The following is a 26,534-nucleotide window of genomic DNA, read 5'->3' on the forward strand; positions in this document are numbered from 1 at the left end:
GGCTTTAATCACAGAGAAACTGCTGTTTGGTATGCTTGTGTATTTTGGGTCAAGAATGAATGCTGCGAAAAAAATTTGATAGAACAAATACGTATTTTTGGAGAAATTAGAGATACTAACTAACAACAGTGGAGGACAACAATGGATGTTGTGCTGCAATGCACCATGCGAGTTCGGGGTTTTGGGGTTTTAATGTCTTCCACCACCATCTCTCTTTGCGGGTGTGTAAAGATAGAAGTACCTGCTTGTGGCAGAATATGGAAAAGACAAAAAGCTCTGCATGCATGTGTGCGTGCATGAGTGCATACGTAAGTGTAACTTTGATCATGGACAAACTGGGGAGAGCTGACATTTTCCGTTTGGTGTGCTTATGGATTTTGGGTCAAGGATGAACGCCGCCAAAACTGATCGTTGATAGGAATAATATTTTTGGATGAATATTATCTGACAACACTGAATGATGGGCATTGATAATTACTAGGGCTGGGCAACGTTAACGCGCTAACGTTGCGTTAATTATTGAGGTCATTATCGCCAACAATTTTGTTCCTCCCCTTAATGCTGCAGTTTATTTTTTTTAGCCTTTTATGACTGTTGCTCATTGCCTTTTATTTTGAAAGCGTCAGTCGGGGGTGAGCTTATGCTGCTGCTTCCTGCTGATAGCTGAGTTCACACAGAAAACGACATGAGGATCGAGAAAAGTACAGGCTATGCAGTGCACAACAAAACAAATTGCAGAAAGACGCCGAACTTTTGAATGGACATTTTCGGTACAAAGTTCTACAGGATCAAGCCCGGATCCAGACCGGTTTGGACCGATGCAATTTTTTTTTACGCATCGTTCGTCATCGGTAAAAAAAAAATCTTGAATAATCTCGAAAAGCCGAACGTGTCCCCGCGGTGAACACAGCTTTTCGGTGGTTTTCATGTCAACCTGTAGTCCGTAAATTATATGGATTTTTCTGAGTTTCAGAGTCATACGGATGTACAAATAAAGTCGGATATTCAGGGTTTGGTCTGTAATAAACTATTTCTGCAGCGCGGCTCCACTTTGAAACCATGAACCATTGAAGCAATGCTTCGATCCAGTAGCTCGTTGGTTCTTTGATTCACTGCTCTGGTCAAAACGACCCCCTGTGAGCAAGCACTTGGCTACAGTGGGAAGGAAAAACTCCCTTTTAACAGGAAGAAACCTCCAGCAGAACCAGGCTCAGGGAGGGGCAGTCTTCTGCTGGGACTGGTTGGGGCTGAGGGAGAGAACCAGGAAAAAGACATGCTGTGGAGGGGAGCAGAGATCGATCACTAATGATTAAATGCAGAGTGGTGCATACAGAGCAAAAAGAGAAAGAAACAGTGCATCATGGGAACCACCCAGCAGTCTACGTCTATAGCAGCATAACTAAGGGATGGTTCAGGGTCACCTGATCCAGCCCTAACTATAAGCTTTAGCAAAAAGGAAAGTTTTAAGCCTAATCTTAAAAGTAGAGAGGGTGTCTGTCTCCCTGATCTGAATTGGGAGCTGGTTCCACAGGAGAGGAGCCTGAAAACTGAAGGCTCTGCCTCCCATTCTACTCTTACAAACCCTAGGAACTACAAGTAAGCCTGCAGTCTGAGAGCGAAGCGCTCTATTGGGGTGATATGGTACTACGAGGTCCCTAATATAAGATGGGACCTGATTATTCAAAACCTTATAAGTAAGAAGAAGAATTTTAAATTCTATTCTAGAATTAACAGGAAGCCAATGAAGAGAGGCCAATATGGGTGAGATATGCTCTCTCCTTCTAGTCCCCGTCAGTACTCTAGCTGCAGCATTTTGAATTAACTGAAGGCTTTTTAGGGAACTTTTAGGACAACCTGATAATAATGAATTACAATAGTCCAGCCTAGAGGAAATAAATGCATGAATTAGTTTTTCAGCATCACTCTGAGACAAGACCTTTCTGATTTTAGAGATATTGCGTAAATGCAAAAAAGCAGTCCTACATATTTGTTTAATATGCGCTTTGAATGACATATCCTGATCAAAAATGACTCCAAGATTTCTCACAGTATTACTAGAGGTCAGGGTAATGCCATCCAGAGTAAGGATCTGGTTAGACACCATGTTTCTAAGATTTGTGGGGCCAAGTACAATAACTTCAGTTTTATCTGAGTTTAAAAGCAGGAAATTAGAGATCATCCATGTCTTTATGTCTGTAAGACAATCCTGCAGTTTAGCTAATTGGTGTGTGTCCTCTGGCTTCATGGATAGATAAAGCTGGGTATCATCTGCGTAACAATGAAAATTTAAGCAATACCGTCTAATAATACTGCCTAAGGGAAGCATGTATAAAGTGAATAAAATTGGTCCTAGCACAGAACCTTGTGGAACTCCATAATTAACTTTAGTCTGTGAAGAAGATTCCCCATTTACATGAACAAATTGTAATCTATTAGACAAATATGATTCAAACCACTGCAGCGCAGTGCCTTTAATACCTATGGCATGCTCTAATCTCTGTAATAAAATTTTATGGTCAACAGTATCAAAAGCAGCACTGAGGTCTAACAGAACAAGCACAGAGATGAGTCCACTGTCCGAGGCCATAAGAAGATCATTTGTAACCTTCACTAATGCTGTTTCTGTACTATGATGAATTCTAAAATTCACCATGTAGAGTTCATTATGTACAAAGTTTAAGGATCCAGTGACCAAATTCATATTTATTTACTTTAAGACTCAATAAAATGTTCAATTTTAATTCAATTTAATCGGCTTATAAAGTGCCAAATCACAACAAAATCTAAATATACTAAAACAAATACATCACAATTGTACACATATCAAATTGTGGTATGTGTACAATTGTGACGTATTTGTTTTAGTACATTTAGTCATGGACATGAATATTGTTATTTTGATATGAAACAGGATAACAAATGACCTGCCAGTGGTTTTGTATTTGATTTCATTAGTGTGTTTCAGTTGAAATTTACATTTTCAAATTTATGCAATGTTCATTTACATTTTCAAATAAAACTGTGCTTTTAAGCGGCTTTTGAATTAATTTTTGGGTTTCACATATACCATGCGATTAATCATGATTAATCACAGAAAGTCACTGAGTTAATGCGATTAAGATTTTGTATGTTTGCCCACCCCTAATAATTACATGCTGGACTCACACTCCATTCCAGCAGGGGGCGGTAAATCATTTATATATTAGTGAAAAGTGTGACGTACAGTGTGACGTAAAGGGTTCGTGCATGCATGATTTTATTTAGTAAGTTCAGTGTAAGTACATAATATGATGGTAAATACGTTAAAAATACATGGATGATACAAGAATGTGAAAACATTTATTTCCATTATGGTCCATTTAAAAATCAAATGACAAAATAGAAGTCATAATCAAATATTATTATAATAATAATAATAATAATAATAATAATAGTGTGTATATGATAATAAGAACCTAAACAATTTATAAGTTCATTAAGACAGTACATTAACATAAAAAAAATTACATAATTAACAGGGAATAAAAGGGTTTGATGTAAATAAACAGCTGATTAATCTGATATTTGTGCTTCTGGAAACACAGTACTTGGATGGTTGTCAGTTTCATTCATTTTTTCAAAAGGGGAGGTGATGGTCTAGTGGTTAAGCATCAGGCTTGAGACCAGAGGATCCTTGGTTCAAATCCCAGCCTGAATGGAAAATCAATAAGGGCCCTTGGGAAAGGTCCTTAATCCCCTAGTTGCTCCCGGTGTGTAGTGAGTACCTTATGTGGCAGCACCCTGACACTGGGATGAATGTGAGGCATTATTGTAAAGCGCTTTGAATGTCTGATGCAGATGGAAAAGCGGCCAGCACTTTTCAATAGGCCTTTATTCTTTATTGCCAGTCAGGGATTGGGGTTGGAGAAGATCTACCAGGTCTTAAGATTTGGGTCTGACTTTACCTCAGCCTAACATGCCGACCCACCTGACCAGTTTATTAGAACCTAGCACATCCCTCTCTGCCACCAGCCACAACATTTCGTATCGGCATCATTAATCATGTCTGGACTGAATGAATCACCTGTTCATGTCTCGCTGTAGCGGTCACCCTTGTACCAGTTCCTGCTTTAATCTTTTCCTATCACAAATCCTGTCCTCTTCTTTCATAATCTGTCTTTTCTGCTGTCCTGCTTTGACGGTTTCCAGCCTGCTGTTGTCTTCTAATGTTTGGGTCTCTCTGATGAGCAAAGACAAACTCAGCAGAGAAAATAAACCCGGATCCTCAGCCCGTTTATAGCGCAGAGGCCCAGGAATTAAACTGTATACTTTACAGCTTGGCTAGTGGAGGTGTGGGAAAATGGTTCTCTTCCACTTTGTGTGTGTTTGGGGCCCCAATCTGGCAGCTGAGGAATGCTGCAGAGCCCACCTCTACCAATGCCACGCCACCACATCTGGTCTTCAAGGCCTCACCTTGATGAGCAGTGGGGAAGGATTGTTGGAGGAAATCTTCAAAGAAACCATCTCAAAGTGTGACAGTATGAAAATGTACATTTAAAAAAAAGAAGCAGCAAACCTTTACTTTTCTACAATTTATTTGCGATGCAATAACAAACTTCACTCTCAAAAAGTGTGTGCTTGAAGTCACTGGTACGAGTCTTCATAGTCCTGCTGAAGTCTAATACTACTGCTGGTGCTGCACCCAATCAAACAGACATAAAAAAAACCCATGAAAACTTTTATAATCTTATATATAAAAGTCAGATGTGCACTTTGTGCACAATTATTAGGCAAGTTATATTCCTGAGGATTAATTTTATTGTTGAACAAATACAGTGCTCTCAGTCAATCAAAATGTTGATAAACCTCAAACCTGAATGCTTAGCAAAGGAAAAGTGAGTTTCGGAGGACAATCCAGTCCCAGTCAAACATTTTCACACACTTTCCCATTAATTTGGATGGGAAAATGTGTCCACACATTAGACTGATAGTGTGTATGTGTGCATGAATATTAGCGAACTACTATTGTACAGAATGTTTATGCAACTCAATGAAAAACTAAAATTCTAGTAAATAAGCAGCTCAGAATTAACAATTTTACACTTTTGACATTTCATGAAGTATTCATTGACCGATGTAGCCACCCTTCTTTCTTTTTTTTTTTTTTTATACTTGTCATTTTTATTTTTCATTATAACATAAATCACATTTTTTAAAAAACGCTAACACCTCAGAACAAAGTGGCATGTGACAATTGACAACATTTTATTTTTTCACAATACAATCTTAAATAGGTCTCAGTTTACATCACCGAAGTTTGAATTCTGTCCATTCTTTCCACATCTCTTCACATTTTGGTAGCCTTTGGTAGTCTTATGATATATGTAAGCCTTTCCATATTGTAGATGTCATCCACTATTTCTCTGCAGTTGCCCAAGGTGAGAGTGGTGGCCTTGTACCACTTTTGCATAATTGCTTTTTTCGTGGCCGGCAAAAGAATCTTCAAGTATCGGTCTTTAGTTGGGATTGCAATGTCTGTTAAATATGCTAAATACAATACTGTACATGTATTGGGTAGCTCATATCCCAGTATGTCTTTTAATTCTTTCCGAACATTATCCGAGTAGCTTGTCAACTTAATACAATGCCAAAATATATGTGTGTGGTTAACATCTTGCTCTCCACACAATCTCCAGCAAGGTTGATGTACAGACAGTGAACTCTTCTTTATCTTTGGAGTAATGAAAAAACATACAATATTTTTCCAGCAAAACATTTTCCACATTTTAGAACTCGATGTGTTCTGTTGTGTTACACAGATGTCATACCACATTTCATCACTTATCTCCGTCTTTAGTTCTTTTTTCCATTTATCTCTTATGTATAATGTTGAAGTTTTACTGTTACCTACCAAGCCTTGATACAATTTTGAAATTAGTTTTCCAGATATATTCTTGTATGCGTTACTTAGTACTTCTGTAATTGCATTTATTTTCCCTGTAAGACCTAGTCTTATTTCCTTGCAGTAATAGTCCCGAATCTGAAGATACATATAAAATCTTGTTTGTCCAAGTCAAATTCTCTTTGTAGAGTCTGAAAGGTCTTAATTTCACCTCTTTTGATTAATTTACTAAACATAGTCAGGCCTCTGTTTGACCATTCCTTAAATTTTGAGTTCATGATTCCTGGTTTGAAGTTTGTATCGTATGCCAACCAACTAAAGATCTTAATTTCACTCTCCATCTTGTATTTTTTAACTACTGAGAACCAGGTCTCCAATGTGAATTTAGTAAGCGAGTCTAAATATTTCTCGTTTTCTTTAAACATTTTCTTGTTGGTTATCATGGTTCTTATACGGCCCCCTTCAGTATCCAATTCTATTTCCTTCCATTTAGTAGAACAGTCGATGGTACACCAGCAAATCAAAGATTTCATCTGTGCGGCGTAATAATAATTTTGTAAGTTTGGAAGTGCCAATCCCCCCTCTTTCTTAGGTATTTGAAGTGTTGAATATTTGATTCTTGGTTTCCTCCCATTCCAAATAAATCTTGAGATTTTCTTATCCCACTCTACAAATTGTGAGGTGGGTATTGGCACCGGCAAACATTGGAAGAGATACAAAATTCTGGGTAGTACATTCATCTTAATTATATCAATTCTTGCATTCATATCGAGTAACAGTATTCCCCACTTCTCCATATCTTTGTATATTTCCTGATTAAGAGGAATATAGTTTATTTTGTACAGATTGGTTAGATTGTTTGTAATTGTTATGCCCAGATAACTGATTGTTTCTTTCACCCACTTGAAGTTGTATTGTTAATCATGTCTGTTGTTGGACTATAGTTAAAAGACAAAACTTGAGTCTTCATTTTATTCAATTTGTACCCTGACAAGAGACCATAAAAGTCAAAAATGTTCATCAATTTAGGGAGACTTATTTCTGGTCGTTTTAAATATATTAAGACATCGTCTGCAAATAATCCAATTTTATGTTCAGTTTCTCTAATTTTAACTCCCTCTATTTCCTCGGCCTGTCTTATTGCTTGGGCCAAGGGTTCAATTAATATTGCAAATAGAATAGGGGAGAGGCAACAGCCTTGTCTTGTGGACCTTTCAAGTTTGAACCAGTTCGAGAGACTACCATTTATCTTGATTCTTGCTTTAGGATTCTGGTATAATGTTTGAATACATGCGACAGATTGTGAATTTAAACCAAATTTCTCCAGACAAAGATACAGAAATCTCCAGCTAACACTGTCAAAAGCCTTTTCGGCATCTAAACTTAATAATATTGCACTTTCCTCCTTTTTCTGGATTTCTTTGATTACATGTAGAGTCCTCCTAATATTGTCATGAGTCTGCCGCCCTTTAATAAAGCCAGATTGATCTTTGTCTATTATGTCTGATATGAAGGTTTGGAATCTATTAGATATAATTGATGAATATATTTTGTAATTGCAATTTAGTATTGATATTGTTCTATAGTTTTCGCAGTATTCTCTATTTTTGCCTTCCTTGGGTATGACCGTGATTGTGGCCTCATTCCATGATGGAGGAAGTTTCCCATTCTTTAGTGTTTGATTAAATGATGCTAACATCATTGGATTAAGTTCTTTTTTGAAGATCTTTTACCATTCTATGGGAAATCCGTCAGTCCCCGGAGTCTTATTAGGTTTCATTCTTTTAACTGCATCTTCTAATTCTTTCTCTGTAATCTCAGAGCAAATTTTAGTATTTTGTGAATTTCCTATATTTGGAAGATCTAATGAATTTAGAAATATTTTAATTGTCTCATCGTCGGCAGCTCTGGGTTGTTTATATAAATTTGTATAATATTCTTCAAATGCCCTCTCGATCTCTTCTGGTTTAAACTTTAGTGCTTTTGATATAGGGTCTCTAATTTTTAAAATTGTACTAAGCTGTTGTTTGTTTCTTAATTGCCTCGCCAATGATTTAGTTGCTTTCGGACCTCCTTCATAGTAAGTCTGTTTTAGAAATCTGATTTTTTTCCACTTCCATTGTTAGTATATTATCAATCTTAGTTCTAGCTTCCTTGATTTTTAACAATGTGTTTGTGTCGTTTATCTTCTTGTGCAATTCTTCGAGTTTTTGTAATTCCTTCACAGTTTCCTGGTACTCCTTCAGTTTTTGTTTTTTATTGTATGAAGCTATTGATATTAGTTTATGTGGGCTTGAATAAAATGTGTAGTCCTTTTTCAACGGGTGGGATTCTCTCCAGACATCTATTATTCCCAATTCTTTCAAAGTAGTATTTATGTAGTGTGCTATATTGGTTTTGCTACCTTTTGTCTTGCTAGTAGTGTCCAAAAAGTGGCAAACAATATTTAGATCACCTCCACTAATTAATATGCCATCAGACTCCTGGGAAATGATATCAAATACCAATTTATAGAAAGATTTATCTGACTCTGGGGGAGCATATATATTAAATAATGTAACCAGTTCTTCTTCTAACCTCCCTTTAATCATAATATATCTGCCTTCCTTATCTTTTACTTCTTTTATGCATTCAAATTTGATTTTATTAGAGATTAAGATTGTGACTCCCCTTTTACTACTTCCTTTAAATGAACTATAAAAAGTATTTCTGTAGCCCATAGTTTTTAATTTTCCATGTTCCTTGTCAGAGAGATGAGTTTCTTGTAAGTAGATTACATCGGCTTTTTCTTTTTTAAACTTAGTGAGAGCCTTTTTTCTTTTTTTTGGATTATTCAATCCATTTATGTTGAGTGATATTATATTCAAAAGATGAAGTTGCATCTTTAACAAAAAAGGATTCTTGTTTTTCACATTGCCACGAAGAACACATTTAACAATATGAACAATAACCTGAAAAGAACGGTTGAGAACCTGTATCCGATAAGTCCAAGGACCTTCATCTGGTCCCAATGTCCCGTTGGTGGTGGAGGGGTAAAACCTCCTGGAGAAGGAGGGCCCCTTTTAGCTGTGGAGATGGACTCGTGAATGAGTCTCCCCTTCATTCTACACTAGTCCAACAGTTTTCGATAGTCTCGCCAAAATTGTGCGTTGACGACGGTTTAGCTACGGAGGTAGGTTGTAGCTTATCCAGAATATCTATCCGATATAAATAAAAACAGGTTTGTTTGTCCACATGACAATTTGTGTTGGGTTAATGATTTTCAAGTAAGGACGAGACAAAAAATAATAATAATAATAATGTTTACTCCCAAACATAGCACTCTACTTATACTGGAACCTCGTATTATATATATATATATATATATATATATATATTTTTTTTTTTTTTTTTTTTTTTTTTTTTTTTTGTCTGTGGTACTTGTGTTGACAATGTCTATTTACAACTACCTCCCTTTATTTGTTTCACCTCATCTTCAAAACTCCTGGAGCCTCTCCTTTGCTCTTTGACTGGCTCCTCTCCTCGCAGATGACTCCTGGTTCCTCTCCCATGGAAACACTTCTTTGATCCTGTTGTTGAATGCCTCCTCCTGTTCTTCTCCCATCTCCACGTCAAGCCCTCTCTCCCGCATCTCCTTTGCTGCCTCCTGTGGGCTGGCATAGGTTTTTGGCCCGTTTTGCCAATGGATTCTGATTTTTGTTAGTGGTGTTTGGAATTTAACACTGTGTGTCTTCAATACCTTTTTGATGCCACTGTATGCTTTACGTTTTTTAACTACCTCGTTGGGGTAGTCGTGATCAAAAAACAGTGGTTTGTTGTTCACTTGTATTCGTTTCTTCCATGCTTTCTTGAGAAGGGACTCTTTGGTGTCAAATTCCAAAAAGTTCACAATGATAGACCTAGGTGTTGCTCCAGGTCCAGGACGTCCAGCTATTGCCCTGTGTGCTCATTGAATTGCGAGACAGGTCTCATCTGGTAGCTCCAATTCCTTCCGCAGCATTTTCTCCACGTAGCGGTGGACTGAGTCCCCCTCCGCTCCCTCTGGTACCCCGAAGATTCAGATGTTATTTCTCCTTGATCTTCCTTCTAAGTCAGTTAACTTCTCTTTCATATCCCGTTGCTTTTCCAAAGCCGTGAGGAGGGCTCGTTTTAATTCAGTACTCCATTCTTCCAGTTCTTCAATCCGGTTTTGCGCCTCTTCTAGAGCTTGTTTCTGCTCTAAGAGTTCTTTCATGCTTTCCGACAGCGTCTGGTCGACCTGTTCTTTAAACGTACTGAATTCCTGCTTTAAATCTGACTTGTCTTCGTTTTTGAGCGTCACAAAGTCACTCTTCATTTCTTGTTTAAGCTCTCGTATTTCTTTTGTTATGCTGTACAGCCCGTCCTGCCACGTACTAGTTGTTAGCTTAGCTCCCATAGCATTAGCCATTAGCTTGTCCTCTCGAGTGGTACCTTCTTCCTCCGTTTCTGAATCGTTTTCGGCTCTGTTCTGAGGTCTCTGTTTTGGTCATCTTCCTCTTTTCTTGTTCCCCACTCATCCCCACTTGTCCTTTAATGTTGAATTTCGAGTATTCTCAGATTTGGGGATGAGTTTATGATTTCTTGGCGAGAGCCCTGTATTAAGCGTCCATTTTGCTTGCCGCCGACCGCGCCACCCTTCTTTTCAATAACCACAATGAGGCTTCCATCTATGGAGTCTGTCAGATCAGGCTTTGGTGCAGCAGCAACCACAACCTCCCAAATGCTGTTTAAAGAGGTGCATGGTTTTCCCACATTGAAAATCTTGCATTTAAGAGGGACAACTTCACAATAAGGTTCAAGTCAGGTGAGGCAGGGGTCCATGTCATTATTCTGTCATCTTCAAGAACTTTGCTGGCTAGCCAAGCAGTATGTGATGGAGGATTACCCTGCATAAAAATCACGGCCTTCTCAAATGATGGGAACTTCTTCCTGTACCATTGTTTGAAGAAGGTATCTTCTAAAAACTGGCAGCAGTTGTGGGAGTTGATTTTAAGTCCATTTTCAGCCTGAAAAGGTCCAGATAGGTCATCCTTAATAACAACAGCCAATACCAGTACCCCTCCTTCACCTTGCTGGCATCTGACTTGAAGTGCTGCTGTGTGTCCATTACTGATCCAGCCACGGGTCCATCCATCTGGTCCATCAAGAATCGCTCTTATTTTACCCGTCTGCCCAGTCTTGACGTTTCAGCTTGTAGTGATTGTGTTTCGGTCTTCCTTACCTTGGCTGTCTCTGAGCACTGAACACTTTGTACTTCTGGATACTCTAATTAGGTTGCGGTTCTAGAATACTGTGGGTTATAAATGGTAAATGGACTGCATTTATATAGTGTTTTTCCATCTGCATCAGATGCTCAAAGCGCTTTACATATCAATGATCAGTGTCAGGCTGCTGCCATGCAAGGCACCCACTACACACCTGGAGGGGGGGATTAAGGACCTTGCCCAAGGGCCCTTAGTGATCCAGTCAGGCAGGGATTTGAACCAAGGATCCTCTGGTCTCAAGCCCAATGCTTTAACCACTAGACCATCACCTGGTAATGTCATGTTTAATTGTTAAGTCTTTCTTTGCTATACTTTTTGAGACGCTGTTGACTATTTGCAACAAAATGTTTGATTGTTCAATGATTGAGCCTTAATAGCTTAGCTATTTCAAGGGTGTTGTATTCCTCTGAAAGCTGTTTCAAAACCAAGGAGGCAGTCCGACCAGGTGCCAGTGTCCAGATGGGCAGGCAAAAACTCGAAGTCCAGGAGGTCAGGCAGGGTTCGGTAACCAGGGAGTACAACAACACCACAAAGAACGCGGGAAAGCTCGACATAATGCACAAGACAGTCTAGCAGGGAGCACAGCAGGAGAGGGAGGTTAAATAGACAGAGACAAAATGACACTGAGACACACCTGGGGAGACACAGGAAGTAAACCCTGATAATGCTCAAGAGACGGACAAGGGACACCAAAACAACACAGGAAGTGCAGCAGACAGGACAGACGTGTGACAGTTTGATGGAGCTAAATATTTGCATACTACAAGTGTGACTGCTGGTGCCTTTAAAATTAGGCATCACTCATATTATAAACATATTACACCAAAAATGCATTTTGTTTCCTCGTGTTCCTCGTGATTTAAATATTTTCTCACAGGTTGTAATGCAGAGATGTTTCTGCATTCTTGAAACTGATCACCATCTTAATGACAGTTTTATTGAGTCAATAGCTGCAAAAACAAAAGTCATTGGTAGCCACACATGGGAAAACTCAAATGTCCTATCTCAGCTGCAGTGATTAAAGCAGGTGTGCCCAAATCTGCTTCTGGGGAGCACCGGCGCTGCATATTTTTCACTCTCCCTTCTTCACAGACAGCTAACTAACTCTGTCAGTTGTACTCAGCTAATGAGAATCCATCCATCCATTTTCATTTCATTAATTCATTTTCTGAAGGCTCTGGGTGTGGATGGACTGTCTTGGATGAGACGTGTCTTCAACATTGCTTTGAGGTCTGGGACAGTGCCTAAGGAGTGGCAAACTGGGGTGGTGGTCCCCATATTTAAAAAGGGGGGCCAGAGAGTGTGCTAACTACAGGCGCATCACACTACTCAGCCTCCCTGGTAAAGTCTACTCCAGGGTGCTGGAAAGGAGGGTTCGGCTGATAGTCGAACCTCTGATTGAAGAGGAACAATGCGGGTTCCATCCTGGTCATGGAACAACCGACCAGCTCTTTGATCGGGTACTCTGGGAGATACTGTGGGAGGTGCTGCAGGAGTATGGAGTGAGGGGGGTTCCTTCTCAGGGCCATCCATTCTCTGTACTCAGAAACTGAGAGCTGTGTTCAGGTGCTCAGCAGTAAGTCAGACTCATTTCCGATGGGGGTTGGCCTCCGCCAGGGCCACACCTTGTCACCAATCCTGTTTGTGATATTCATGGACAGGATATCGAGGCGTAGTCGGGGGGAGGAGGGTTTCCGGTTTGGTGGGCTCAGGGTCTCATCACTGCTTTTTGCAGATGATCCAACACTCACTGGATTGGTTCGCAGCTGATTGTGAAGCGGCTGGGATGAGGATCAGCACCTCTAAATCTGAGGCCATGGTTCTCAGCACAAAATTGATGGATTGTCTACTCTAGGTAGGGAATACGGCCTTGCCCCAATTGAAGGAGTTCAAGTACCTCGGGGTCTTGTTCATGAGTGAGGGGACGATGGTGGAAGTGTGAGATTGACCGGAGAATTGGTGCAGCAGGGGCAGTATTGCATTCGCTCTACCGTACTGTTGTGACAAAAAGGGAGCTGAGCCACAAGGCAAAGCTCTCGATCTACTGGTCAATCTTCGTTCCTACTCTCACCGATGGTCATGAGTGTTGGGTCATGACTGAAAGAACGAGATTGTGGGTACAAGCGGCTGACATGGGCTTCCTCAGGAGGGTGGCTGGTGTCTCCCTTAGTGATAGGGTGAGACGTTTGGTCATCCGTGGGGAGGTCTGAGTAGAATCACTGCTCCTTCATGTTGAAAGGAGCCAGCTGAGGTGGTTCAGACATCTGGTAAGGATGCCTCCTGGGTCCCTCCCTAGGGTGGTGTTAAGGGCACGTCCATCTGGGAGGAGACCCCAGGGAAGACCCAGGACTAGGTGGAGAGATTATATCTCCACACTAGCACGGGAACACCTCAGGATCCCCCAGTCAGAGGTGGTCAATGTGGCACGGGAAAGGAAAGTCTGGGGTCCCCTGCTGGAACTGTTGCCCCCGCAACCCAAACCCAGAAAAGCGGTTGAAGATGAGTGATGAGTGAGTGTAATTCATTTTCTGATGCTTATCCAAGTCCAGGTTGTGGTGGCAGCAGACCAAGCAAGTCAACCCAGGTGCCTTGATCACCCCAGCAACTGGAGAAGGCCACGGAAATGCCCAAGCATCACAAATAGATGGTTATTTGGGAGGTGGTGATGGACTAGATTTTTGTCTGTGTAGTTACCAACCAGGACTCAGGGTGGATGCATTGAGTGGCAGAAGTGACCTGACCTGAATATTGAGCTAGACATATACGTAGAGTTGTGTTCAAAATAATAGCAGTGTGTTTTAAAGAAGTGAGTAAAGCTCAAAATCCTTAAAATTGCTTTTATTTACACACACATAAATGCATTGGGAACACTGCACATTGCATTCACAATTAAAACATGAACAAACATTTATCAAATTCATTATTACTCTACTGAAAGTGAAGAAAAGGAGACATTAGGCTGGTCAAAAATAGCAGTGCCTGCATTTTTCTGTGAAAAAACAGGTTTCTAAAGGCCCCCTTCACACATAACACCAGTGAAGCTGACTGGCGCACGAAGGAGGAATTGCATGCCACTCGTGAATAATCAGAGCCACTTCAAATGCCTCGTACAGCTGTCGCCACAACCATTCACGCACACCAGCAGCTGAGAGACAACGAGTGCCCTGCGAGTGCCTATTTGATCCCCCTCTTGATAGGTGTCGACCAAATTCCGGGTGCCACACATGAACATCCAACACTGCTCACTGGACACTTACAAAAGACGTGGCTATTCATGCTCCCCGCATGAGAGTAGAGTGCAGATGACCACATTCGAGTTGTCTGAAAATTGACTAAGTGCCCCATGAGTGTGCGTTACAAAGCAACACATACGTCAAGCAAGTTTAATGGATGAATGGATGAAATACGTTAGATGGATGAATGGATGAAATTTATTGTCATGCTCATTACATGAGTGCAACAACAATGAGATTATGTCAACACTCAAATTTCCACGCGACCGCCCTTGCCGGAGTGCCAAGCCAAGTTTCCCCCCACCCCCCAACACATGTGACATGCCAGTGTGACGCCCCCCCCCCCCCCCCAACACGTGACATGCATGTGTATCGCGCCCCCAACACATGTGGCCTGCGTGTGTCGCCCCCCACCGCAACGCATGTGGCATGAAGTGGCAGGGGAGCACACTTGCATGACATGCTGATAATTATGTATCACATGGGGGCCTGCCAGCCACATGTGGAAATGACAGCTCAGTCCACACGATGTGTTAAATTCAAAACACAGAGACCACAGGCAGAATAGGTACATAAATACTGCAATAACTACATACACAATTACATAGCAAATACAAAAACATCACAGAGCAAAGAAACAGAGAGTGACACTTTGTTTTGTTCTGTGCGCTGATCAAAAAAGTGGGCCTGTCTGTGCTAGCAGCTGCTGTTGAAATCTCTGGACCTGGATGTCACAGCTGGACAACATGTTCCGTGTTTTGAAGGACATGACCTTCAAACTGTTCACTGTGAGGCGTGGGCGTGTGCCTGCTGTCCTCACGTGGAAATACATAAAAACATATATCACCTTTGCAACGAGCTGGAGCAGTCGTGTCAGTGCGCACGTCGGCAGGCCGTGCCAGGAGAAAAGGATCGTCTGATCATGTGTGCACTCAGCTGGTGATCTGAATGTCACGTCACCCACATCAGCTCTGGTCCACATGACGTGCTGTCCTTTGGCGTGCCACTCGGTGAACATGTGCGTGGGCCAGCAGATGTGGACATAATAAGAGTGCACTGCTTCATTTATGTCAATTCATGACTGTACATCTATGACCATGGGTCATATACAGAGGCACAGAAGGATCATACTTGTATTATTCGCTTGATAAGAGGAATTAAATATTAGAAATTGCTGTGTTTCTGTTTATGGTCTGTTCACAGGTGACAGAAGTTATTCGACTCCATACAACACCAATGTAAAACAGTTCTCAGAAACAGTGGTTATACAAGTAAATATTAGTTCAGTGATTCACAGGAAAGATAAATCTACAAGAATTGTTCAGTTTATACAGTAAATGTTTGAGTTTGTAAAGAAAAATGTAGACACTGCTATTTTTTGAACAGCCTTTTTCTTCACTTCTGTGAAGTGATTACAAATTTGATACATTTTTCTCCATGTTTTGATTTGGAATAGAATGTGCAGTGCTCCCAATGCATTTGTGTGTGTGGAAATAAAAGCTGTTACAAGGATTTTGAGCTTTACTCACCTTTTTAATCACACTGCTATTATTTTGAATACAACTGTATATTATATTTGCAGATAAATGATTTCATGTCATTTTTTTGGGATATTGCAGTTACTCATGTCTATATGAGGTGTTAAAATGATTTTTATATGACTACTAAAATGGTTGTGTTTCCCTAATAATAATAATGACACTATATTTTATTTGAAGTGACTTAAGGAATTGATTTTACTGATCGTGTGTCATGAATCTCCGAGACTCCGGCCTGTGAATGGGATGTTCATTGGTGCCAAATTCCAAGTACCAAGAAAAATGTATTGATAGTTTGCATCAATAAACATCTCCGTTTAAAAATGGTACTATAAGATTAGTTTATGTTCTTTTAAAACTTTCCTGTGGTGGATTCAGCCTGGATGGGATTGACAGCAGTGGTTCTAGCTGGAAAGCCATGGGTGTCCAACGTGTAACCACGCTGCAGTACACAGCGGTCTGAGCTTCCCACACCGCCAGCGGCTGGCTGCCGTTTCCACACATGGCATTACAGCGCCTAATCCCACCAAGCGGCCAGAAATGTAAACTAAACACTCTCGACCACATGCACACGCGTACACATGCACAGTGCCATGTTTTGACTCCACCTCAACAATAATTAGTCCCCAAAAGGCATTTGACACTAGTATATCTTCCATTGAGGCTGACTGAACACCATTACTACCGGGCTCATATTACTCACTGCCACTCGCTGTTATTGCACACCTTGGCTGTTTGCTTCCATGGAAACACATAATAATACAGCTAGACGTTTGATTGGAATCCATGCAAGTTGTAGGGGAGTTATGCGATTCAGCGTTGTTATTCTTGTGGAATTTTTCTCTTCATTTGTGCAGTATTTATGGTCTTTTGCTTTATTTTTTCTGGATATGTGGTTATAGCTCTAGGATATTATACTGGACTGTAATGGTCCTGTCAATAGTGCGTAGAGCTTCAGTGCTTTTCTTAAATGATTCATTATCTTATAAAGTTGAAATTGCGCCTTGACAAAGTGCCTAAACAGATATTATGGACTTTTCTTTCTCTCTGAGTGATTGCCTCTCATGGAGCACATGCTTCTCATCAGTTTCTACCAGTCTCCATGTAAAGCTGAATCTATTTTTGAGCAGGCCTAATCTGTATTTGTATTACCATCCTCCAAAGTTGTTATTCAGTTGTGCTGTGAGGCGCTCTCAAATGTGCAATTAAATAAAAATTTAAAATAAGTGCAGAGCCCTCGTCCCTCCCCCCCAGCCACGGAATAGCGGAACGCTTTCCTCATCTGGATCCTCTTTGCAGCACTGTAATCAGCCCGGCAGCTGTGGGCTTTCTAATTGAGATGGCCGATAACCTCCTCACCAACCACAGCCAGGCTCGATAACCATGACACAATCTGTCATTACCACTCGCCGATGGGAGAACGCGCGGAAAAAGTCAAACCCCACAAAGCCCGAGCTGCAAATTGCCATATTGTTTGTTTGTGAGGCTTTTTGGCTTCTGAGTCAACCGTGGAGATACATGTTTGGAAAACAGATTTACCAGGAAGAAAGAGATAATTAAAAAAAAATGTCCCCGTGGCTGTGATCTTCTGGGCCCTGCCAAACATCCAGTAATGAGATGGGACTTCACAGCCGGGATGGGAGCCGCCACCACTGCGCCGCCTCCTCTTCCTTCTCCTCCTCCGCCGCTACATCGCACTCATTGTTCCATCTCCGCCTCTAGTTCCGGTCTTCACATTGTCCTGGCGTATTTGAGTGAAAGTAGACCATGTGGGTGCTCAGTTTGGGGTTAGCGGCAGTGACAGGTCCAAAACATGTTCCTTTTCCCCCACATCGTGCTGTAGTTTGGGGAGTTCTGCTCACCAGACACTGATGTCATTCACATCAAAAAGCTTTAAAGATTGTGGTTGCTTTGTTATGGCTACGTGCACAGAAACGGCACATGCAATTATAATTTAACAGACGCCTTCAACGCATAAATTCATTCACAGAATGATATATACAATGTTTGCGCAGTTAAAAAAAAAAAAAAAGAAAAATAACAGCATAACAAATTTAGTCCTGTCTGTTCCAGTATTAGTTTAAACTTTTCACTTCATTTCTTGAAAATTAGTGGATCATGTGCTTGCATTATCTTGTCTTTTTCATTATTATTATTATTATTATTATTATTATCATCATTATAATTATTTTGGCTCTACTCCTTTATTTGAACCCACACCAAAGTGTAACACATTTCTTCAAGGGTAAACAAACAGTGAAATTAACAAACTCAATGACCAACTCTTCCACTTTCTGTGGGTCAGCCCTGACATGGAATGAATCTGTTGCTGGCCACACTCTGCAACAACATTCATTAAATCTTATTCGTTATACTGCAAAAATACAAAATATTACCAAGTGTGTTTGTACCTAATCTACACTTAATATGACACAATCACTTAAGTAAAGTTTCAGTAAGATAATTGAAAGAATCTTGGAAACATCTTCTTTTCTTTTTGACTCATCGTAAAATTTTTAAATGGCTGTGTTATTTATAAAAGATGTGAGAGTTCCTAACACCTCTATTCTGCTGGGCGCCATTCTACTATGATCACCAACTATCCAAAAAAGTGCAAAATGTGAAGGAACAGCACTCTGTGGAATGGCGCCATAATATCATTAAAATTAATCTCATAATGAGGTTTCTCAGCTCATTTCAAGACATTATTTGGGATATTATTTCTTTTTTTCTGAAAACAAGGTGTTTTTAAATTTGTAACAAGTAAAAAAAAAAAATCTAACAAAATCTCACATGAGGAACAAGTGAAAATTACCGTTTTACAGTTTACTGAAATAAGATCTTGAAATTATCTGAGATCAAATGATGCAGTTTAAAATTATATATATATATACGAGGGCTGTCAATAAAGTAACGGTCCTTTTTATTTTTTTCAAAAACTATATGGATTTCATTCATATGTTTTTACGTCAGACATGCTTGAACCCTCGTGCGCATGCGTGAGTTTTTCCACGCCTGTCGGTGACGTCATTCGCCTGTGAGCACTCCTTGTGGGAGGAGTCGTCCAGCCCCTCGTCGGAATTCCTTTGTCTGAGAAGTTGCTGAGAGACTGGCGCGTTGTTTGATCAAAATTTTTTCTAAACCTGTGAGACACATCGAAGTGGACACGGTTCGAAAAATTAAGCTGGTTTTCAGTGAAAATTTTAACGGCTGATGAGAGATTTTGAGGTGATTCTGTCGCTTTAAGGACTTCCCACGGTGCGAGACGTCGCTCAGGGCTCTCAGGCGCCGTCGTCAGCCTGTTTCAAGCTTAAAACCTCCACATTTCAGGCTCTATTGATCCAGGACGTCGTGAGAGAACAGAGAAGTTTCAGAAGAAGTCGGTTTCAGCATTTTATCCGGATATTCCACTGTTAAAGGAGATTTTTTTTAATGAAAGACGTGCGGACGGGTCCGCGCACGCGACGCTCCGCCACAGGAAAAACACCTCTGTTGAAAGCCTTAAGGACAAGTTGGAGCATGTCCTGCTGTTAAACAATTTCTCATATACTCACTCCACTGAAAGTCATCAAAAGCCGCCTGGATTTTACAAATGGTTATCAACACGGAGGTGTTTTTCCTGTGCCGCCGCACCGCGTCGGCTGCGTCCCGACGCGCGGACCCGTCCGCACGTCTTTCATTAAAAAAAATCTCCTTTAACAGTGGAATATCCGGATAAAATGCTGAAACCGACTTCTTCTGAAACTTCTCTGTTCTCTCACGACGTCCTGGATCAATAGAGCCAGAAATGTGGAGGTTTTCAGCTTGAACAGGCTGACGACGGCGACTGAGAGCGCTGAGCGACGTCTCGCACCGTGGGAAGTCCTTAAAGCGACAGAATCACCTCAAAATCTCTCATCAGCCGTTAAAATTTTCACTGAAAACCAGCTTAATTTTTCGAACCGTGTCCACTTCGATGTGTCTCACAGGTTTAGAAAAAGTTTGACCAAACAACGCGCAGTCTCTCAGCAACTTCTCAGACAAAGGAATTCCGCGAGGGGCTGGACGACTCCTCCCACAAGGAGTGCTCACAGGCGAATGCCGTCACCGACAGGCGTGGAAAAACTCACGCATGCACACGAGGGTTCAAGCATGTCTGACGTAAAAACATATGAATGAATCCATATAGTTTTTGAAAAAAATAAAAAGGACCGTTGCTTTATTGACAGACCTCGTGTATATATATATATATATATATATATATATATGTATGTATGTATATGTTTGGTGTGGAATTTTGTTTCACTGAACAAATGTTGGTGAGCAAATCTCTTAAAACTGATCATTTACCTGTTTAGAAAACTAATACAGCCCAGGAGAGGTGTCAGGCCCATCGTTAGGTGGGACAGCTACCCTGTCATTAGGAGGGTGCTAACTAGAGCATAATAGGTGCTAATTAGAGCAATTGTTTAGTCACTAGCCAATAGCAGTCTGCCTCTCGGTAGGAGGGGTCTGGTTAGGTTTTAAAACTCCAGCTTTTGTGGCTTCTGTTATTCTTCTCTACAAGAGTCAAGACAGAGGTCAGACTACAACACAGAAGTCAGACTACCAGAGCAAGAATTTTAGCTAGGAAGCTTCGGCGATTTGAAGCGAAATGTCCTCGCGTCAAGCAACCCAGTCCAGTCGAAGATTCAAGCTTCTCTACAATACAGCCCACTAAAGAGACTAAAGTTTGCTGTAAAAAACATTTTAGACATTAAAGCTCAGCCATAGTTAACTGTGAAATGTACTGCAGACCACCAGATTTTTCTTTAATACAGGAATTTTCTTCATGTTCCAGGTCATGTGTTTGTGTCAGATGTTGCCTGAAACACCAGTTGGCCACCGTATCAGCTGACTTGAACAGATCGTGTTTTGGTTCCACAGGGTGACTCGATACCAGCTGGAGATGATGGACCCTTTGCTGACACGGTGACGCTTGAGCAGAAAACTAGCAGCATTGGCGGCACCAGTGGAAAGGTCAGCCTCTGGATGCAGTGGATGTTACCCAAGGTCACTGTTAAACTCTTTGCTGCTGACCCAGTGGCCAAAAAAGCAGGTACCTGAATCTTCAGCAACTTGCTAATTACATGCATTTTGAATGTGTAAGTGTAAGCATTGTAACCATTGACTCCAGCAAATAGATGGCTACATTTGCAGAGATTAGACTGGACCATTGGTCTCTGTGTGTTTAACACACAGCGCTAACAGTGTTTCCAAACCTGACCTGTCTACAAACATCCATCCATCCATTTTCTGTTCCCACTTACTCCAAGTAAAGGTCATGGGGGAAAGGGGTTGTGGGGGGCTGGAGCCTATGACAGCAGCCATAGGGCATGAGGCAGGGTACACCCTGAATAAGACGTCAGTCTGTCGCGGGGTCACATGTAGACAAACAAACAAATGCATTCACACCTGCATGTAGCAGTGGTCAATTTAGAGTTTCCAGTTCACCTAACCTGCATGTCTTTGGATGTGGGAGGAAGCCGCAGCACCCGGAGGTATGTAGATAAGTCACCTTATTTGTTTAATCCACTGCTGCACACACCAGTGAAACAAGCCAACACATTTATTTCTTAGATGAGCTCCAATGCAGCGGCGTAAATGTGGTGTATAACACTGCCGTAAGACCAATGTACATTTGACATAAATCCCTTTTACATAGCATGGAGTCTATAACCGCTGCAGGCACGAACTAAGTTAAAATGGTATTTTCAAATTGACAATTTATACATTAAATGTGCTTGGTTGGAGTGGCGGTTGCACTTTGTAGCAACTGGGGCAGTGTGACTTCAGATGAAATCAACAGTCCATTCAAGGGATCCTGTCATCTGGGCTAACCAGTCCAGTCAATCGCTAGTCATCTAGTGAAATAATAGATGTGTGAGGTTTTGTGAATGTATCAGGCAATAAATGAAGCTTTCAGGTATAAATCAGGAAATGCTTGTCACACACGATGAACTGCGTGCATTGTGAAAAAACAAATCAGGAAGCTGTTTGGTTTTTATAGTCATGCCACATCTACACTTGAAGTTTCATCACCTCCTTTTTATTTCTTTTCTGATTTGAATGCTAAACACCCAGGAAGGAAACGCATCTGTGGAGGAAGAGTAAGCAGGGCAAAGACAAATAAATGAATGGATGATGAATCCCAAGCAAACTGCCTCTTCTCCCTCATTAAATTTACTGGGACGATGACAGGCAGGGTTTACCTTTAATCGGTAATCTCAATATTTAACATCTGCCTCCCAGATTGCCCATTGTAAGGACTTTAACTGTGGAGGCCGCATGTACTAGAGGAGTCTCACAGAGATGCTTTGACATCCTAAATAGGCATTACTTTAGATTTTGTTTTAATACGAGACGTCTGAGTTGTGGGATGAATTTACCGCTGGATTATCTTTGTGGGGCGCATCATTAAAACTAGTGTTGTCGAGAGGATATCAACAAAATTGAGTGTGTGCAATCTATTCAAAGAATAATATCACAAATACGCTGTTGGACTGTAGATTCTACTGCAGTTTGTCATGATGTAATGTGTTTTTCAAAGAGAAAAGAAATAAAGTGCTTCCCTCTTACAATGAAATGGAAAAAACAGCCCTTCCAATGCTATCGGTTCTCTGGTATAATGCTTGAAGATTAGACATAGAAATTCAAGTATGAGTTTGCAGTAACTCCATTTAAGGCAAAGATCAGTAGTACACATTCCCTCTATTATGATGAACCACTTCAGGGTTTCCACTGTGCTTTCAGGTTAGGTTTCACAAGATTATACTTCAGTGTCAACACTGCAGTTGAAGACTATGACTTGAACAACTTTGGAGTGTTTTTTCCATTGAATGTATCCATAATAAAGCTAAAACAATTTGTGTTGCAATGTTAATAAGCCACCAGGAACAACTGTGTTTGTCAGAAGCACCACAAAACAACAGCACAAGTATTTGCTTCACTTCAGTGAAGTTCATTTTCTCAAACATGCATGAAAATTTCAGAGCCATCACTCTTTAGGTTGTGAACAGCCTCTAAGGCTGAGATGCTATAGACTTACCCACTGCGCTGGATGCATTTCAGCCAGCACCAGGCCTCATCAGCTGTGCTGGGGTAAGAAGTGAGAGTGTGGGTATTTAAGGTATGAATGTACAAAGGGCATTTGAGATGTTTAGAGTCTGACCCAGAAAAAGTAGGGTGTGGTTCTCCATCTTTTGCATTTTGAGAAACCATTTCTCAACATTGCACTCAGTGAGCCAAACCATCACACATTCTCAAGAAATGTTGGTTTCTCAGAATGCAAAAGATGAAGAACTGTACACCCTGCTTTTTCTGGGTCAGACTCAAAACTTCTCAGTCGCCCCTCATACAACACAGATGTTCATGTTTGAAAACCATTTTCCCAAAGATGCACAAAGTCCTTTTTCCCTAAGTTGCACAAAGTCCATTTTCCCAAACACACCTAAAGTCCATTTTCCCCACAGATGCTCGAAGACTATTTCCCAAACATGCACGAAAACCATTTTCCAAAAGATGCATGGAGTCTATTTTCCCAAAGATGCACAAAGACCATTTCCCAAACATGCACAAAGACAATAATTCCAACAATGCACAAAGACCATTTTCCAATATAGGCAGTCTATTTTCCCAAAGATGTACGAAGACCATTTCCCAAACATGCATGAAGACCATTTTCACAAAGGTGCACAGAGTCCAGTTTTCCAAACACGCACAAACTCCATTTTTCCAAAACACGCATGAAGAGCATTTTTCCCAAACATGCATGAAGACCATTTTCTCAAAGATACAGAAGTCTATTTCTCAAAGATGCACAGTCTGTTTTCCCAAAGATGCATAAAGTCCATTTTCTCAAAAATGCAAAGTCCATTTTCCGAAACATGCACTAATTCTGTTTTTTGTTTTTTTGTTTTTCCTTTTTTGAGCTAGGGTCATGCTTTCTCATTGGAAACAGTGAGAGAAGAATGATAGCTCAGCTCATAGGTTCAGTTTAATATGACTTTAGTTAATCATTCTGTGAAGCTTACTCACTTTATGCATGGTTTGATTGCACACAAGGTGCACTGAGGAAAAACATCAATATGCTTGTATGTGTAAAATTACAAATGCTTTAGAGATTAACAGGTGCGTTGGTCTGTAGTCTCTGATTGGTCTTGTTTTTGTTTTATTTATTTAGAAATTTGTGTCATCAGTGAACTAGAAGACCTGAGCGCCTCAGTAGATGTCCAGGATGTTTATACAAAGATCAAATGTAAAGTGGGCAGCTTCAACATCGACCACTACAGATGCAGGTAGAGTACATCTCATAGACACGAGAGGTGCATCATGTACAGTATAACTTTTTATTATTATTGTTTTGTTGTTGTTCACATTTTTGTTTAGCATTTAGAGCTGAAGCAGGAAGATGTCCAGCCTCAAGTTCCATTTGGGTCTTTTCTTTGTGGAGTTTGTATGTTCCCCTTGTCTACATGCATCCTCCCATAGTCCAGAACCCATACAGATGAGGCTAATTTGGGAAGGGCATGAATGACTGAGACAGTGCAGGTTTTCTTTGCTTCCCGACCACCTCAAAAGGTCATGTCACAAATGATCAGGTCTTACAGTTGAAGGATGGCGTGCATCAGTAAAACCACCTGTTGAGGTGATCAGTTGCAGTCCTGGCCCTTCTTGACACACTGTTGACCACCCCTTGGCTAATTGATGACCTTTAATTGGTCATAGATTTGTGGTTGTCTTTGATGGGCTGTCGATCAGCTGTGATGGGCTGTTGATCTGTCCGAGCTCCTCCCCACCTCTTGCCCAGTGTAAGTTGGGTAGACACCCCTTTGATGCCTAACGTGAAAGAAAATACAATGTTGAAATCTTGAAATTGTGGCTAAACTAGAGCCTAACCTTTTTTGGGGGTGGGGGGGTGGGGTGGCAATAACATACAAAATATACAATACCAGTATATATATCTGCTGAAACATACATAAAAATGGAAATCATTCCTAAAATTTCATTATCAAACCTTTATGACAAAGAAATGTAACTGAGACTTCAGGTTTTATACGAGTGAAGCTCGTTCATGGTGCACTGTGCCTCAAACAGGAAGTGCCAAATTTTGAGTCCACAGTGAAACAGGAAGTGACAAATTTTGAGCAATTTTGAGCATTGTGTAGGTTTTTGTTTGTTTCAATTAAAAAAATAAAGTAAATTTAAAAAACAGAAAGAGGAGATCTCACGGATATTCAGTACACAGTCATCACTGAAACAGGAAATGCTAAATGTGAGTCAACATTGAATTTATGAACGCTAAAGTGAGAGACAGTGCATACCTTGACAGCACATGAGGTGAGTCAGTGACTATTCAGTGTGTAAATTGCATGAAAGTTTTTAGCCATGCTAATGCTGCCCAGAAGCATTTACTGAAAATAAGTCTGAATGATCTAAATGAGATGGTGAGGACTTTTCTAGGCATGTGAGATGCAAAGTAAGAAAAATGCTTAAAATGGCGAGGAGCTAAGAGGGCCATCGTCGGGGAGTCTGGGGGTTTGAAGGTTTTTAGCCATTGTAATGCTGCCCAGAAGCATTTACTGAAAAATGTCTGAAGGATCTAAATGACATGTTGAGATTCTGAAGAGCTTCGCTCGTTCTTGTCCATGACATATACATATTAGAGTTTAAACATGGGCTCGAAAATTCATAACTATGAATAACCAGCCAAAGTATGTCATTCTGCCATCACTCTGATTGGCAGTCGCTGTGTCACATAACTCAGCATTTGCTTAAAATCGACTACTCCTCTGTTTTGGCCTCACCTAGCTGGCGGTATAATAACCACTTGTCTTCAATTGTTGCAAAAGGCCCACTCTGACTCAAAATGATGAATGACAGCTGGTCGCTTTACCTCTGTGTCTTGTAACTAATGTGACCAAGGGGTGATGGGAGTCCGAGCCATGCTTGAGATCATTGTAAACAATGCCATAGGTAGGCCCTTTGCTGGACAAACTACATAATGACACCATTTCCAACAGCCAAAGTGTTTCTCTGCATGGTTTTTCAGTAAAATAAAAGTTTTCATATGAGCAAAAATAATGCCGAAACTGACATATTGGTGAAAGGCTCATATCAGCCGATATTACTGGCCAGCAGATATATCAGTCGGGCTCCAGTCTAAATGAACTGATTGAACATCGCCCCCTCAATTGGTGGGAGGTCTGTCTAACCTCTGTCTCACCCTCCACATTCCCTCGCTGTCCAACACCAGCACACACGCCCCCCTGCACCAATGTCACTAACACTTTGTCTGCTCCCCTGTCTGCTCACACAGGTGATTTTTCAGATTATCACCTCAGCGTTGTCCTTTCACACAGCTGTTGTGGTGGGCGACCACAGAACGACAGACGGTCAACAGACGGGTTAAGCCGCCCCTGTTAGCTGAACTATGACACTCAGAGGAGTTCAGTCAGTGCGTCAGTCACTTTCTCTCTGCCTGCGGTGTCTGAATCGATTCACAGGAACATTAACGTGTTGTTAGAAGAGGAAAGCCACTGGGCAGCCGTCCACTGCATCTTTATGGTAATCTCTCCAT

General features: G+C 40.9%; 1 protein-coding gene across 1 annotated transcript in view; it reads left to right on the forward strand.

Moving 5' to 3' along the window:
- The window catches only part of LOC117513625 (vacuolar protein sorting-associated protein 13B-like), a 1,146,044-nt gene that overhangs the window by 548,135 nt on the left and 571,375 nt on the right, over positions 1 to 26,534 (forward strand). The window contains 2 exon segments of the mRNA XM_034173849.1: positions 20,843 to 21,014; positions 24,138 to 24,252. Of these exon segments, the coding sequence (XP_034029740.1) occupies positions 20,843 to 21,014; positions 24,138 to 24,252 (287 nt within the window).

This window comes from Thalassophryne amazonica, chromosome 7 (assembly GCF_902500255.1).
Source record: "Thalassophryne amazonica chromosome 7, fThaAma1.1, whole genome shotgun sequence".
In the NCBI taxonomy this organism is placed as follows: Eukaryota; Metazoa; Chordata; class Actinopteri; order Batrachoidiformes; family Batrachoididae; genus Thalassophryne; species Thalassophryne amazonica.